Source organism: Amblyomma mixtum, chromosome 10, assembly GCF_055824585.1.
Source record: "Amblyomma mixtum isolate Tamu chromosome 10, ASM5582458v1, whole genome shotgun sequence".
Classification (NCBI taxonomy): Eukaryota; Metazoa; Arthropoda; class Arachnida; order Ixodida; family Ixodidae; genus Amblyomma; species Amblyomma mixtum.
In genome coordinates, this window is record NC_143021.1 from 27432824 (window position 1) to 27449572 (window position 16749).

Genomic DNA, 16749 nt, shown 5'->3' on the forward strand with positions numbered 1-16749 from the left:
ATCAAAACTGCAGGATGGGACCGCCGGACTCTCACAGTCTACATCCGCTTCCGCTACTAGAGCGCGCTGGGAGCTCACTTGCTCCTTTCGCACCTTTACAATACAGCATAGTTGCATGGTCCTGCGCGACACGCAATGAGTACAGGCCAGCCGCAAAGAGTAGGGATTTTACCCTTTTTCCGCTTTTCTGCTGCGTCATCATTACTTCATGGTGCTATCGGTATCTGCGGAAAGAAGGGAGGGTCATTGACCCTTGGAACATAACACAGCAGGGGAAGCCGAACGGCCGCGGGTAACGGCCACGGCCAAAGCCTTCGTGATGCTCCTGGAGAGGCAAGTGGAAGGAGGACAGGGGATAAAATTTTTGTTGTAAACGAGAAACGCTTAGCATAGCACGTTTCCTTTCCTCAATGCGGCCGCTTGTTCAGGAAAGTAGTTTTCGGGAAGATATTTCATGCGGCAGCTTCCACTGGCACTTCTCTTCGGAATACCTGCCTGCGCTATCGAGGCCGTGATGTAGGCGGCGAAGAAAGCGATGCTCATGGAGACGCGGCCGAAGCGCAGCACCTTGGAGAGCACAGCGAACAGCGTCTGGCCCGGCACCACGACACCCAGCAGGACAAAGGCGACGGCGGCCATGTCTCCACCCTGGTAGTACATCTGCAACGGCCCCACGCACAGTCGCTCGCCCGAGGGAAGGCAGCCCCGGCTCGACCCGCGGTTCAGGTGGCTGGACAGGCTGCAGCAGAACACGGCGGCCAGGTTCCCTCCCAGAGCTGCGCCAAGGCGGGACGAAACGGCAGGGCAGCTCTTGTTCTGCATCAACACTACCGAGAGATTATTGTACCACCCTCCTCCACCTGTGTCTGCACAGGATGTCCTACTCCAACTACACAGGGACATAATACGACCCACAGCCATGCAACAAAACGACAAGGCCATTCTCGCCCTCGATCTTAAGGGGGCGTTTGACAATGTTAAACATGCCACCATACTCTCTAACTTGAACACCACTAACTGCGGGGCGAAGGTCTTCGCCTATGTCAGAGACTTCCTCTCTGCGCGTCAGGCACTCCTCCGGATCGAGGACGAGGAATACGGCCCGTACTCTATGGGTACACGAGGTACACCACAGGGGGCGGTGTTATCACCGCTCCTTTTCAACATCGCCATGATGCACCTGTCATTAAGCGTAGAAAGTTGGGCTAGTTGGTTGGTAGTACTATTATGATACATTCCAGCGGCTAAAAAGACACGGACGAAGGTAGACGAGACAGGACGAACGCCGGTAGTCCTGTCTCGTCTACCTTGGTCCGTGTCTTTTTAGCCGCTGGAATGTATCATAATAGTGATGCACCTGCCCGGCCGACTGGCTCAGGTGGATGGCATAAAACACGCACTCTACGCAGACGACATTACAATCTGGACCACCGAGGGGAGCCTTGGGGAGATGGAGGACCGCCTTCAGCAGGCCGCCTCCATAGTCGAAGCATATGCTGCCGACTGTGGTCTCCAATGTGCTCCCGCCAAATCAGAGCTTCTACACGTCAGGACAAACCACAAGGACAACACGTCTCTACACATATCTCTGTCGGGCGGTCCCATCAGAGAAGTGGCGGAGCTCCGGATCCTGGGTCTGTTCATCAATAACAAACTTAGGCCGGACTCTACTATAGCGAAACTCAAGAGCATAGGTGAACAGGTAGGGCGCATGATCCGCCGTGTTTCCAACAAGCGGGGTGGTCTGCGGGGCAGGGACGCGCTACGGCTCGCCTATGCCTTCGTGACCAGCCGGATCCTCTACGCCGTGCCGTACATACGCACCACCAAACAACAAGACGAGCGCATTGACGCCATCATCAGGAAGGCAACAAAGCGAGCACTGGACCTCCCGGTGGCTACCTCCAACGCCAAACTGAAGGCGTTGGGAGTGGTAAACTCCTATCAGGAGTTGCGGGAGGCCCACCTCGTGAACCAATATACGCGGCTATCGCAGACGGTGCCTGGGCGCCGCCTGCTAAACCGCTTACACATCCAACACACATGCATACCAGAGGGGACGGAGAACATCCCGGTGCTGTGGCGCCACATGCTCTTGGTCGCTCCGCTCCCGCGTAACATGGACATGGCTTCACATGAAGGCAGACGACAAGCGCGGGTTCGCACGCTTGAGAGGCAATATGGCTATAAAGAAGGCGTCTATTACGTTGACATCACAGGGCCGTCGCCCGCGGGATTCTTCACGGCTGCCGTAGTCCACCGGGGAATGAATGTCGATGGGCTATCTTTTCGGGCCCCAAATTCAACACGAGCGGAGGAAGTCGCAATAGCTCTCGCTGCCGCCGATCCAAAATCGAAAACGGTTATCACAGACTCTCGCCGGGCCTGTGAACATTATCTTGCAGGCGAAATATCACCTCTTGCCTCGCAAATTCTAAGACGCGCTCTCGCCGATCCAACTCGCACAAAAGTGATCTGGGCTCCTGGCCACCAGGGTCTACGAGGCAATGAGGCCGCTGATGCGGCCGCCCGAGCGCTCACACACCGGGCTCCTCATCCTAGCTCTCATGGCTCAGAAGCTCATAAACCGCTTCTGCGGTTCCGCGAAATCCTAATTTATTATTGCGACAGCCACCGTCTCTACCCGGCACCTGCCAAGGGGTTGAGTAAGGCGGAGGAGCGAACTCTGCGGCGCCTGCAGACAGGAACCCTTCTCTGTCCTGCAATAGTAAAACACTTCGATCCGAACACAGATGGGCGCTGCCCACACTGTGGAGAGATCTGCGATATCTTTCACATGGTGTGGGCATGTACTCAGAATCCTCACCTTCCCCCCTCCCCCACCCCCACCCGAGAGGCATGGGAGACTGCCCTCCTCAACTGCTCCACATTGGAGTCCCAAAGGGCTCTGGTCAAGCGGGCGCGAGACGGGGCCTCGTCATGCGGTGTCCCGGACTAAGGATACCGACCATGCAGCAGGGTTTTTTTTTTTTTAACCCTCAAGCTCTCTTTGATTAAAGTTTTTCACCACCACCACCACCACCACCTGATTGTTCCTCTGAGTAAAAGAAGACTGTTTTTTTTTTCTAGCTATGGAGACCCTTCTAGCTATGCAGACTGATATGTTTCTGTTGGCATTGTAATGAAGTGAACATCGGGGCAACGTAGCCTCTGAGATTCGCGCCCAAAAATAGGTGTTGACGCTCGAATTCTACTTCCGATTTCTGCCGATGATGGCGAGACTTGTGCTTCACTTTTTTTTCTTTTCTAACCTCTAAAAGCTCCGCCTTTTTGCACTCTTTTCGTGATTACGAGGGACGCTCATAAAGTTCGTATTAACAGTAGCGTATATTTATAACACACGGATCCTATAGACATAAAAATGAATGTGCGTCTTTCTAGCTTTAGCTGAATGTAGAAATGGTCATCAGTAGAGTACCACGAAACACCGCTACAGCATCAAAAGAATAATGGCACCACCAATAGCAAAAGGTGAAGCACATGGGGTAATGTGCTTTTCTTATTTCAAAGGGCTCGACGTCAAGAAGATTCATGACGAGCTGGTGGCGGTGTGCGGTGACAATGCCGTATCTCATGATACTTCAAATGGCTCAGACAATTTCACCCCGGTCAGACAAGCTTCGACACCAAGAACAGAGTGCTCGACCGTCGCTCAGTTGGCAATTACATGCTGCTGATAGTGAAAAACAGGGCACGAAAAAAAAAAAACGGGACAGCGAAGTGAGGAAACAGACACTGTGTTTGTGTTTGCTTGTTCTCTTGGCTCTCCCATTTTTTTCGCGCTGTTTTCACTAAAACCGTGTAACGACTAGCCCGGCTCCTTTCCGTAGCACAAATTGCTGCACATATGGAAGTTATGGGTCTTGCTGACCGGAGAATATCTGTGTAAGAAATGCTGCAAAAGGAAAATGGGTGTAGGCTCACTTCACGAACCCCGCAACAACATGCTCATAACGAAGGGTGCCGCGCTCTCACGAAGGCGTCCGCCTGCTCCACGAAACCACGGCTGACTCAGAGCAGGTGGCGGTTACACGCGCCGGATCATTTGGCTATGAAATTTTGCTGCAACTCCCCTGTTAACGTCTCATCTAGCGACTCATCCGCTTCCCTCGCATGAAGAGAACACTGCGCGGGAAAGGAAGATGTAATTGCTCAAGTGGAGCTCTTTCTGAACTCTCAGAATGATTATGAAAAACACAGGACAGACTGCCGACGGCACGGCTTTTATTGATGGCAAAAGTGCGTAGACTCGGGAGCGGAATATGTCGAGGAAGATAAAACTCCCACTAAAGACTCGTTTCGTTACCTGTGTTCCTTCATGCCAACATTACGAACCTTATGAACGCCCCTCGTAGAACGTGGTAGCCCATCGGTACACGCCAACTTTCATTTCTACTCATTGAGCCTTCAACACCCATAATGTGCCATTATCTCTGTCATTAGCTCACGCCACGTAACTGGTGGCGTAAATTAATGACAGATGGTAGGTAAGCTTGCCGCGGGGATGTATGCAAACCGCCATCGCTGCGGCGGGGACGCAGGACAAAATATGGCCAGGAGCTTCCCCGTCCTTGAGATATTGAGGATGAGCCATCTTATTTTGATTTAGTCTAGTAATTTGTGATTCCCTAGTGACATTGCCTTGCTAAGTCACTCAGGCGATGAACTGTAAAGCGTGACCAATGTGTTAGACAGGAAGAACAGAAAGGTGCGTCTAAAAGTTAATATGCAGAAAACCAAAGCAATGTTCAATAGTCCGGGAGGGGAACAGCAGTTTAAAATTGGTAGCCAGGTGCGGAAAGTGGTAAGGGATTAAATCTGTCTACTTCCGAATCTCGAAAGCGATTTAACTAGAAGGCGGTGGAGCGCATCTGGCAGGATCTCTCATATCGTGAATGGTAGTATGCCAATATCCCTCAAGAGACAGGTGTAGAGCAGATGCATCTCATCTGTGCTCACCTATGGGCAGAAAGGTGGCGGATAGTTAAAAGGACTCAACTAAATGACAACACACCGAGCTACGAAAGAGAAATGATAGGTATTACGTTATAGACGGGAAGAGGGCAGAGTGGGCCAGTGAACAAACGAGGGCTAATGACATCCTAGTCGAAATCAAGAGGAAGAAATTGGCATGGTTAGGGCATGTAATGAAAAGGCAAGATAACCAATGGTCGTTAAGAAAAATAGAATGGATTACAAGAGAAGGCAAGTATCGCAGAGGGCGACTGAAAGTTAGATGGGCAGATGAAATTAAGAAGTTTTCGGAGTTAGGGTGGCTGCAGATATTGGAGAGGCATCTATCCAGCAGTGGGTGTAGTGAGGCTGCAGATGACGACGACGAATGTAAGTTCCGTAAGAACTGAGCCTGGGGCACCTCCTGGCTGTTTTCTTTCGCTGCAAAAGACGGATCTTCTTTTCTCAACTAACTGCATCCAAAAACTTTGCTGGCGTTCCATTCAAACCCGTACCGTGAAAACCTAGAACGACTCTGTGATTTGCATGTGCAAATAAATTGCATTTTGGCCGAACCTAGGGATAGACTACCAAGAAGCTGTTGTCTTATAAGGCGTTACTGGCGAAAACAACCGGTGGGGCCGATATCTTTATTTCATTTTTTGGACTGTTGTAGCTTTAAAATCTCCGTTTTAAGCAAAATTGCTGTATTTTATTTATTTATTTTTTTACAAATACTGCTGTCGCAGAGGAGAGACATAGCAGGAGTGGGTACATATGTTAGTAAAAACAAGTAACATGGGTAGCATACAAATAGATAACACAGAAGTATTAAAATAGATCAACAGGTCAAATTGTCAGGCAACTGAACAACAAACTCTTCAATTGGCAATAAGTGAAGTGTGCCGTCCAATCCATTCCAAATTTCAACAGTTAGAGGGAAAAAAGAATATTTAAATCAATCTATACGTGGTTTGAAAGGAACAATGTTTAAGTGTTAGTCAAATGTTTAGGGGAATCCCCCAAGGTGGAGTAGATTTGTAATAATGGAGTAATTACTCATTGGCATCCACCCGAGCGCAGCCATGCGGCTACAAAGCTGAGAAAGGATGAGGCTGAGAAAGCTGTATAGCTTTCCTTTGTAGCCGTATGGCTGCGCTCGGGTGGATGCCAATGAGTAATTACTCCATTATAACAATGTTTAATGGGTGGTTCCGTCGGGTTGCACGTGCGCTTGAGGACAGAAATGTGAAGGGTGCCTGAATGCCAGATGACGAGTGAACGACCTTCTGCAGCATAATGATGCGTTCACGTCATCTGTCACAAGAACGCAGTATTCTGTGTATACAGACGAATATCACTTTGTCCTCTTTATTCCTTTAACCAACATGAATATGTAGCTCCACGATCTTCCATTTCAGCCAAGGATAATAGAGCCTTTTTTCCCCTTTCCTGTGCACGCATTATCGTTCTTTATCTGCGGACAGTATTTACGAAGAAAGGATTACAGCTTTCGACCAAATAATTAAGAAAAGCTTGAAACTCGCAGCATTCATGACCACGCATTATAAAACACACGTTAATTTCTTACGTGCATAGCAGTCAGCCACAGCGTTTTCAATTTGCATAGACAGCTCCATGAGGCAGTTTCTGCTCCTGGATATGTGGCGTTTGTCGTCAGTGGGGTCTGAATCGTGCAGTGTTGCAGCTGTCGTTCATGTCTGATGTTATCCAAATGGGTTTATTTGCGCAAGGAGGCGAACATCACCCAACCGTTTTTGTTAAATATATAATACGGTGGAAAACTTCCTAAACAGGAAGAGGGAAGGAGGGATGCCCTCAGCGCATATAGGACAGGGTAAAAGATGTTGCCCTCATTTCTTAGACAAGTGGTAGCACACGAAGGAAAGAGGAGTGCAAGGAGAGAAGTTCTTGTATGTGGGTGATTCTTAAAAACCACAAGCTCTGGATGTCTTAGTTTCATAGGCGCTCGTAGAAAAATATAGCTTGTAAAGCCAATTTAACCCAGATCTTCAATGGTATGGTATGGTATGGTATGGTATGGTATGGTATGGTATGGTATGCTATGCTATGCTATGCTATGCTATGCTATGGTATGGTATTGTATGGTATGGTATGGTATGGTATGGTATGGTATGGTATGGTATGCTATGGTATGGTATGGTATGGTATGTGGGCTTAACGTTCCAAAGCCACACATCGGCACAGATGTCGTGGGGTGGGCTTCGATTGAATATCGAACGCTTGGGGATCTTAAAAGTGTTTTAGCATTGCGCAGCACACGCTCGTTTGATGACATCTCATCTATCAAAATGCGATCGACGCTGCTAGGATTCCATCTTGTGACCTTGCGTGCAGTATTCTAAAGTTACAACTGAAGAGCCACCGCAGCACATTCCTTCGTACCTACTCTCGGTACCTTTTCATCATTACGAATTTTTCTACCAAGATGAGCACGCTGCAGTCACACCCATAAATTTCGGACAAGCTTACGTATTTACGGAAAGTTTTTTGTGAACGCAAAAATTAGACTATAACAATCAGCATAACCGCAGATCTCCCCTCGGCAGGCTTGAAACTTTCTTGATACCGTCAGAAACGTTCTCTATGTAGTCTTTATTTATTTATTTATTTGAAATACTGCAGACCATGCATGGTCCTAGCAGGAGGGGCACCTACAAACCTTTTGGAATACAAGAAATGACAAGCATATGCATAGAGAAAAAAAATAATAAGTCAGACAATCATTCAGATCCATGGTAAAACAGCGCGGAAAAAACACGAGGACGGAACAAACACGACAACACGAGCGCTGACTTTCAACTGACGATTTATTACGCACATGTGTACATATATAGCATTCCCGCCAAACACTAAACAGAACAAAAAAACACTGCATCATCACAGAAAATATTAAAACTACATATCTACAAATGCATGCTCCAAAAAGGTGATTTCGCGGTTAGCCAGTGATAATGAGGGCCTACTAATGCATGCTGTACCCCCTTTGTCAATGTGATATGCCTCTACTATTTCCCTTACTATCTGATCCTTATGTTTGAAGATGACGGATGTCTGATGAAGCAATGGGGCGCACGTGTGCTCAGGTTGCCTGCAGTGAAGCGCCAAATTCGAACCGGCTGCCTTGTCCAAAGAATTATGGTGCTCCCTCAGGCGTTCGTTTAGACATCTCCCAGTCTGGCCAACATACCACCCACCGCAAGAAAGGGGAATCTTATAAACACCCTCGATGCACTCAACCCTCCTCTTTACGTGTGCTGTGGTACAACTACCACCGATCCTCCTTCCTAGTAGGGCCTCTCGCTTCCGCTGCACTGCTCGGCAAATGTTGCTTAATTTTCTGCGAGACGAAAATACCACATCAATTTGAAATTTTCGTCCCACTTTCTTCAGACGGTGTGAAAATGCGTGGAAGCGAGAGGCCCTACTAGGAAGGAGGATCGGTGGTGGTTGTACCACAGCACACGTAGAGAGGAGGGTTGAGTGCATCGAGGGTGTTGTTTATAAGATTCCCCTTTCTTGCGGTGGGTGGTATGTTGGCCAGACTGGGAGATGTCTAATCGAACGCCTGAGGGAGCACCATAATTCCTTGGACAAGGCAGCCGGTTCGAATTTGGCGCTTCACTGCAGGCAACCTGAGCACACGTGCGCCCCATTGCTTCATCAGACATCCGTCATCTTCAAACATAAGGATCAGATAGTAAGGGAAATAGTAGAGGCATATCACATTGACAAAGGGGGTGCATTAGTAGGCCCTCATTATCACTGGCTAACCGCGAAATCACCTTTTGGAGCATGCATTTGTAGATATGTAGTTTTAATATTTTCTGTGATGATGCAGTGTTTTTTTTTTGTTCTGTTTAGTGTTTGGGGGGAATGCTATATATGTACACATGTGCGTAATAAATCGTCAGTTGAAAGTCAGCGCTCGTGTTGTCGTGTTTGTTCCGTCCTCGTGTTTTTTCCGCGTTGTTTTACCATGGATAGTAATAACCAACTTGCCCACCTTTCAGTACTTCTAAAAATCATTCAGAATTGGAGATATAGACAAGCATCGCAACACAAAACAAACCAAACTCGTAAAATAAAGAGATGACGTTCCAACTCTGCTAAAAAATTTCTGGACAGAAAAGTATGAGAAGGTAATGCATTCCATTCGGATACAGTTCTAGGGAAGTAACTATTTTTAAATGTGTTTGTGCGGGCGAAAATTGGTGCCAGTGAGTGTTCCTGTGTATGTCTGGTTCTTCTCGTATAATGAGCTTTGACGCAACTAGGCAACTTCATTTTTATTTTTCCTTGCAGGCAGTGATGAAGCAAGATGAGGCGACTAACCTTCCTTCGGGATTCTAGGGTGTGAACGTTTTGTTATTTCATAAGCGTAGATGGTGAGTCGTGTCCTCTATATTTACCAAATATAAATCGCACAGCTTTTCTTTGCACACGCTCGAGTTGTATGATATCTTTTTTATTATGGGGGTCTCATACAACCGCCGCATACTCAGGTTTAGCTCTTACGCAGTTGTTTTTTTAACGTCTTTATTTCTGCATTTCGTAGGCCGATACCTTGCGGCAGAACTAAGGTGCTTCATGGAGGTTAAGGTGGGGGAGTGGTTAAGGGTGGGGGTGAGGATGGGAGTGGGGGTGAAGGTCGGAGCGCGGGTTGGGGACCGGTGTCCGCTTCTTCCTCGAGGTAGTGTCGTCCCGAGGTCGGCTCCGCGAAGTGATGGCCTGGCCCTTCATCTTCCTTGTAGTAGGAAAGAAAACTTCTCCAGAGCCGGAGTGCGTCTGATGACCCGATGTGCGATGGCGGATCGACCCATTCCTGCAGGGTTCCAGGTCGAAGCCCGCCCAGGGACTTGAGTGCTCTCTCCCGTACTGCGTCAAAGGTAGGGCAGCTCCACAGGAGATGTTCGACCGTGCCTCTGACAGGGCACGTCGGGCACTGAGGAGTCGGGTATGAGCGCGGGTTTATGAGGTGCAACTTCGCTGGTGATAGAAGCTGGCCGGTCTGGACTCGGCGAAGGAGCACTGCCTCCACTCTCCTTAATGCGCTATGTGGACGGCGATATAGTTGCTCAGGGTTGGCCAAGTGCTGGAGTATGCTGCGACAATAGCGTTGTGGGCGATGCCATGTCTCCGCCCTATCCATATGGGGCGACGACGGGTGCGCAACGTCATCAGGGGGCCAAGAAGCGGAAACGATTGTGGATCCAGGCAAAGGTGCGGAAAGAGCTGCTGTGCGCGCTGCCTGGTGTGCCTTTCGTTTCCAGTGATTCGTTCGTGTGCAAGAATCCATTTGATAATGACAGTGTAGCCCTCCTCTCGCAGGCGACGGGCTTCTGTTCTAATAGTGTTGAGAACGGCATAGTCAGCACCCCCTGCGCGGCAGGCGGTGTACGCTGCTTGTGAATCTGTGTAAACATGGTAGGTGCAAGGAGCTGGATCTTGTCTTTCTACTATTCGAGTAATGGCAAGTCGTATGGCAATGAGTTCGAGATTGGTGACGGCGTGTTCCTCGGAAAGCCGTTGAACTACAGAGGTATCTGACACAGAATCGTGACAAGCTATAGCGGCGCAATGTTGAAACTGAGCGGCGTATGTGTATAGTTGGATGGCTCCTTCCTGGGTTAACTTGTATGATGTCTTCTCGTGCCGTTTGGCGGCAGCTTTGCGCCTTTGAGGATTAGCCGAACTCATATTCTTTGGTAATGGCAAACCATCTACTAAGTCGATCAGTTCCCATGGCGGGGCAGCGGACGAAAGTGGCTCTAAGTTGTCAACGCTGTAGCCTAACGCCCGCAGGATCTGTCGGCCAGCTGCCGTTGTGGAGAGCCGGACTCGCTGGGCTAGCGATTGCTGCTCTGCCAGATCCTGTAGGGCATTGATTTTGCTGCATGCGTGTAGGTTCACTACTGGGCAGTACTGCGGCAGACCAGTAACCAGGCGCATCGCCTTGCGATTGATTCGCTCAAGCTGAAGGCGTTGGGTTGCGTTAAGCCGCATGTACGAATATGCGTACAGGATTTTTGATGTTATGAGTGCCAGGGTAATCTGACGGAGCCCCACCTCCTTGATTCCCCATCCACGCGCAGAGACGCGGCGCATAAGGTGTAAAGCCTGATGGCAGCTATGCATCGTGTTATGAAGCCAGCCTTTGGCTCCTCCATCCTCGTCAATAAGCATGCCGAGTATACGGATTGTTTGTTTCCGGCAGATTACTAAGTGCCCTAAATGAGGAGAGTTAAGTTTGCGTTCGGCCTCGGCTCGTACTCGCGAACCATTTAAGACAACCACATACTCGGTTTTTTCGGGAGAGGTTTCCATTCCACACTCCTTGATGTATTCATGGACGGCATTAAGGTCTGTTTGTAGGGCTAGTTCTTGCTCTGCAACGTTATATCGTCCGCATACACGGCAAAATTAAGATCGGATATCGACGACAGCATTGGCGGGAGACCTGACATAGCAATGTTAAAAAGAGCCGGTGATATGACAGCGCATTGGGGGACACCTGTTTTGTGATGTTGCCATTCACCCTGAGTATCTCCAACCATTACTGAGAAAGTTCTTTCTGCAAGAAAGGCTTTCACGAAGCGCTAGAGGTTGCCGCCTATCCCCACTTCCTGTAGCCGGCGAAGTATGGTCGAGTGGGGCACGGAATCAAACGCCTTTTCGGCGTCTACCCCAACAACCACTCGGAGCTGTGCGCTGCTAGGGTATGCGAGAACGTCGTTATAAAGCCTTCTGAGAATGTCTTGGGCACAGAGCCCTCGACAAAAACCTACTTGCATAGGGGACAGGACGTTGTACTTGTCTAAGTACCATTCAAGTCTTCTTAGAGCCATACGTTCCATGACCTTACAAAGGTTGGACGTCAGCGATATTGGCCTCAGGTCTTGTAATGGTCGACTTGGCTTGCCAGGTTTTCGAATTGGTATTACCACTGACTTCTTCCAGGCAAGAGGAAGATCACCGTTGGCCCAGTACTTGTTCATCTCTTTCAAGAGGGCAACTTTATGTGACTTGGGAAGGTTCAGAAGTGTTGAGTAGCGTATATCATCCGGCCCTGGGGCGCTATTGTGATTGGAGTCATACAGAGCTGCCTCCAGTTCGTCTAATGTGAAGGGAACGTCGTAATCGTTTGATGTACCTGATACGGGGTCCGCAGGCAAGGCATCTACATTTTCAGGTTGGGGAAAAAATACCTTCCCTGCTTGTATAGCTAACTTCGCCGGGGAGACATTCAATTTCAAGGCCATGCATTGGCAGGGGAAATTGGCTTCTTGCATCCAAGGATAGCTCGAAATATGTGCCAGGCCTTCGATAAGTTAGATGCTCCATTGAGTGAGTGGCGCAGCAGCTGCCAGTCTTGGAGAGCGAGCTGCAGAGTATACTTCTCAACTTCTTGACTGATGCGAGTGAGAGCACGCCTCCGATGGGGTGTCCGGCCTGATCGGCGATACGCCTTGAGAGCCCGAAGCCTACGATTCCACAGATTCAAAAGGTGGGAATCCGGCTTTGGGGCATCAAACTTGACTGAAAGCTTCGTTGTAGCTTTCTTCTTGGCATCGCTGATCTGAGTAATGAGCTCGTCTAACCCTGTGGGAGCGTTCACCGTACCGAGCATTCTACGAAAATCGTCCCATGAGACGTGCTCCTCTATTCGACGGCGTTGTTGCCGCTGTAATGACTTTCGCCCTCGAGGAGCCCATGAGACCACCACGGGATAATGATCACTGCCCATGTCATCATCAGCCCTCGACCATAGGATCTCACTGGGATGAGACACTAGTGTCAAGTCGGGGGAAGTGTCTTGTTGACCTTTGTGCTGGCCAAGGCGAGTAGGTAGCGTGAGGTCGTTGGCTATGGTCAGTTTCGCTCTGACAATTTGCTGCCAAAGGTGCCTTCCCCTAGCATCTGAGTGATGATATCCCCAGCTGCTGTGCATGGCGTTAAAATCACCCCCAACTACAACGCGATCCTGGGGATATATCCTTAAAAAGTGTTCTACAAAAGACATATCTACTCGATATGTCGTAGTACCGAATGATCGCGCATAGATTGAAAAAACTAAGGCTTGTTGGTCGCCATCTAAGCTAAGGCGTACTCCCGCTACCTCCTGCGTCTGCGTGCACCACGCGGAAGTATCTAGTTCAGTGTGGGCCGTGCGCGACAGAACAAGAACGCATGCCTGCCCATTGGCTATTGGAGGCACAGATCGCGATCCTGGAACGGGACGCCGGTGCTCTATGGAAGGGGTGCAGTAAGGTTTGTACCCTATTAGATTGGGCTTATTAATGCCAGTCTCCTAAAGCAGGACAGCTAGAGGAGGCGTTGGCGTGATGGACACTCTCCTCTGAAGTTCGGCTTGTTTGCGACAGATTCCCCGGCAGTTCCATTGCAAGAACCATATAGGAGAGTCCGACGCAAAAATGTCAAGTGGTTTCGCGCTAATTCCTGCCATTATTAAACTGAAAGGTACGCGGAAGTGAAGATGATGTGTGCCCAATTTCGGGCTCTTGATTCGGAGAAACCGGTGACATTCCCAAGAGTGGGAGCATACGCTTGATCACCTCGGCAGTGACCAGTTCGATAATGCGCGTGAGCTGGTTTTCATCTAAGTGTAGCGTACGCGCGCTATCTTTTGCAAGATTCGTTTGCGCGCTGCGTTGCGTATCACGGAGTGTTTCAGCGCAAACCCGATGAATGCGCGCTTGCTTTGGTGCCGTCGCGGTATGCTCAAAAACTGCGGTTAGAGTTGAGGTGGCATTCCTTTGACTATTGCTCTCAGATTGTGTGGAGGGCTTGTGCGCGCCTTGCCGTTTAGTTTTATGTTCGCTGTCTCGTGTCTTCTGCATCGGCTGACTGTAGTGGAGGAAAGTCCTGATTAACAAGCACAATTGACTCCGAGGCTGATTGCTGTGTACTGACAGGGCTCTTGTGCGCCGTCATCGACACCGTTTGGTTACCACGTAGAATCTCGGCTTGTTGTTTGCGTTCTTTTCGTCGCGATACTCGGATACGACGGAAAATGCCATTCCTCAAGGTTTTTGTGGCCTGCCGCAGAGCAGGGCATTTTGGGTCCGTGGCTACGTGGGGACCTCTGCAATTGCGGCATAGTGGTTCCGTCGGACAAACCTCGAGGTTTCCATGTGCAAGGCGACCGCAGTACGAGGATCGACGTTGGTCGACTAGTGGACACGAAATTGCCCTGGGTCCGATTTTGAGACAGGTTTCACATATGATAGACTTCGGGTGATAAGGTGTCACCGGAAGGAGTATGCTGTGCAGATGAATTTTTCGGGGAAGTCTGGAGCCCTGAAACGTGATTAGAGCTGCTCCGTTCTTGCCCATAGGCGTGGCGTTTATTATCCTGCACGAGTAGCACGTGAGGTTGGCCATGAGCTGTTCGCTTGTTAACCCGTTGGCACGATAAATGACCCCGCGGATCTGGCCGGGGCGTATGGTTTCTTAAGCTTGGATAGATGTCTCCTTTCCAGAAATTAGGAGAGACTGCAGTCCAATCAGATGGTCTCTGGCATGCATATGCGATATGTCGACAGCAAACTGATTTGCTTCGTTCAAGAGGCCGTACTTGAAAGCCAGAGTGAAAATGAATTTTACGAAGCTCATTAGCAACAGCTTCGTGCAGCCAGTGTGCGGGGAGTGTCCCTAGTTGTCCAGATGAGGTTAGCTTAATTATCACAGTGTATTTAACACTGATTGGATCGGCGGCTGCGGCCTTGTTCTTTCGCCTAACAGGCTGCCAATCATCTTCTTCAGTATGTTCATTATCAGCCAAGTGATCGATTCTGCCCATAGGGGTGACTATGGACGCTGAGGCACAGCCTAGCGATCGATAATGCGCATCCGTGAAGCGAGCATTTATAGCTATATGCGAGTGGGCATGTTTTACGCCGTGTCGTTTGTTCTCAAAGCGAGTGCTTTCTTGAGCCATCCGCGAGGTGCCTGACCCCATCCTAGATTGCTTGGAAAATTTCTAAAACGGAAAAGTGCAAGATCCTACCTCGGAAGCGGCGCTTCCCGGCTTGTTTTCCGTGGAAAGAACAGAGAGTGGGTTGGAGACAGGTATCGTCGCAACCACTTGAATGGCTTCGTCATCTGCCATGCTTTCGTCGGCGCCGAGCAAGGCGTCAGGTTTGGCCGCGTTATCTGTGCCACTGCAAAACGATGTTACCGCGGCGTCTTGCCGAGGCTGCTGCGAAGCCATGTTGGCGGCTTCGGCGGTAGGCGTATCCGATGCATCCGGATCGTTTCCTGGGGTAGTCGTTGACGCGGAAGCGTTGAAACCGTCGTCCACAGGTGGCGAGGAACACGATGGGGGTGGCCCATTATTTTTTGGGAGTCTAGCCCAAAAACGTCCGGGCCAAAAACTTCAAAAAGTCGGAGCGATGCGAACGTGCATCTGTTCGAGACGGCTGCTTGCAGCGCCACCTACGCAATTGTTATAGGCAACGCTTAGTACTGGCAGGAGAATTTCTAAGTTTTCGCTTAAGAAACCACATTTGGCGAAGTGCAGCAGCAGAAGTTTCTGATATGTGTTTTGACAAGTTAATTTATTTGTAAACGTAACCCTTAAGTATTTATATGACTCCACCTCTACGATATTATTGTTGTTAAGCTGATATGTGAAGGAACACCGGCTATTTTCTTTGTTACTCTTAAAAGTACCGTTTTATCAGTGTTTAACTGCATACACCAATTTGTACACCAGTGGGAAATAGCTTCTGAAGTATCCTGTAATATTTCTTGATCCTTTGTGCACGTAATTTCTTTAAACACAAAACAGCCGTCGGCAAATAATCGGGCAGAATCCTGCGCAGGAATAACATCTAACAGGTCACTGATGAAAACTAAAAATGGATCGGGCCCAAGACACTTCCCTGAGGCACACCAGAAGTAACATCTAACATCCGAGACGAACAGTTCCTGATGGTGACGTATTCTTTCGTATCACTAACGTAGGCCTTGATCCAGGGGACAATACTTTGAGGAATACCAATACATTCCAGTTTAAACAACAGTTAGAAACAACACATCGAGTTGACCGTTCGCGTCTAACACACATCCCTGTTCATGCACAGTCGATAGCAGTTGTGTGACAGTTGATAGCCCTTTTTGAAAACCATGTTGAAATTCAGATAATACCGTGTTTCCTTCTAACTGTTGCAGAATATATGATGCTACAATGTGTTCCAGCATTTTACAGCACGTACTCGTGATCGAGATTGGTCGATAATTCGCGACAGATAACGGTTCATCTTTTTTTGTAAACTGGGACAACACGTGCCGTGCGCCATAGTTTTTCGTATTTCACCTGAATCTAGCGATAACTAGAAAAGGTTAGTCAGAAATGCCGATATCTGTTCTGCGTAATGCTTTAGAAAAGAATTTGGTATTTCATCCAGTCCTGCTGATTTGTTGCTCGATGGGAGCGATTTACAAACTAAAAAAAAAAAACGTCTTGCTATGCACCGGCAAAATGAAGTCAGACAGCCGGAAGTCAGACAGCCAAGTCAGACAGCCGGAAAAACCGGCATGTCTAGTCAGCTGTGATACTCTGAAGTTTTCTCTTCGAAACGAAGGATAGCTTACAGTGTTTGTCTTGAGACACGCTGGTTAGAGCGTACGAGTTTTGAGTCGGAACTCCTCACTTCGCAGTGAAACACGAACCACCTTTGCAGGCTGAGTGCTCGAAACTAGGTTGCC

At 48.9% G+C, this 16749-nt stretch overlaps 1 protein-coding gene across 1 annotated transcript in view; it reads right to left on the reverse strand.

Moving 5' to 3' along the window:
- Positions 1 to 16749, reverse strand: part of LOC149325446 (solute carrier family 41 member 3-like) — a 78455-nt gene that overhangs the window by 29399 nt on the left and 32307 nt on the right. The window contains exon 8 of the mRNA XM_089564289.1: positions 496 to 776. Coding sequence (XP_089420415.1) covers positions 496 to 776 — 281 coding nt within the window. The remainder of the gene's footprint in view (positions 1 to 495; positions 777 to 16749) is intronic.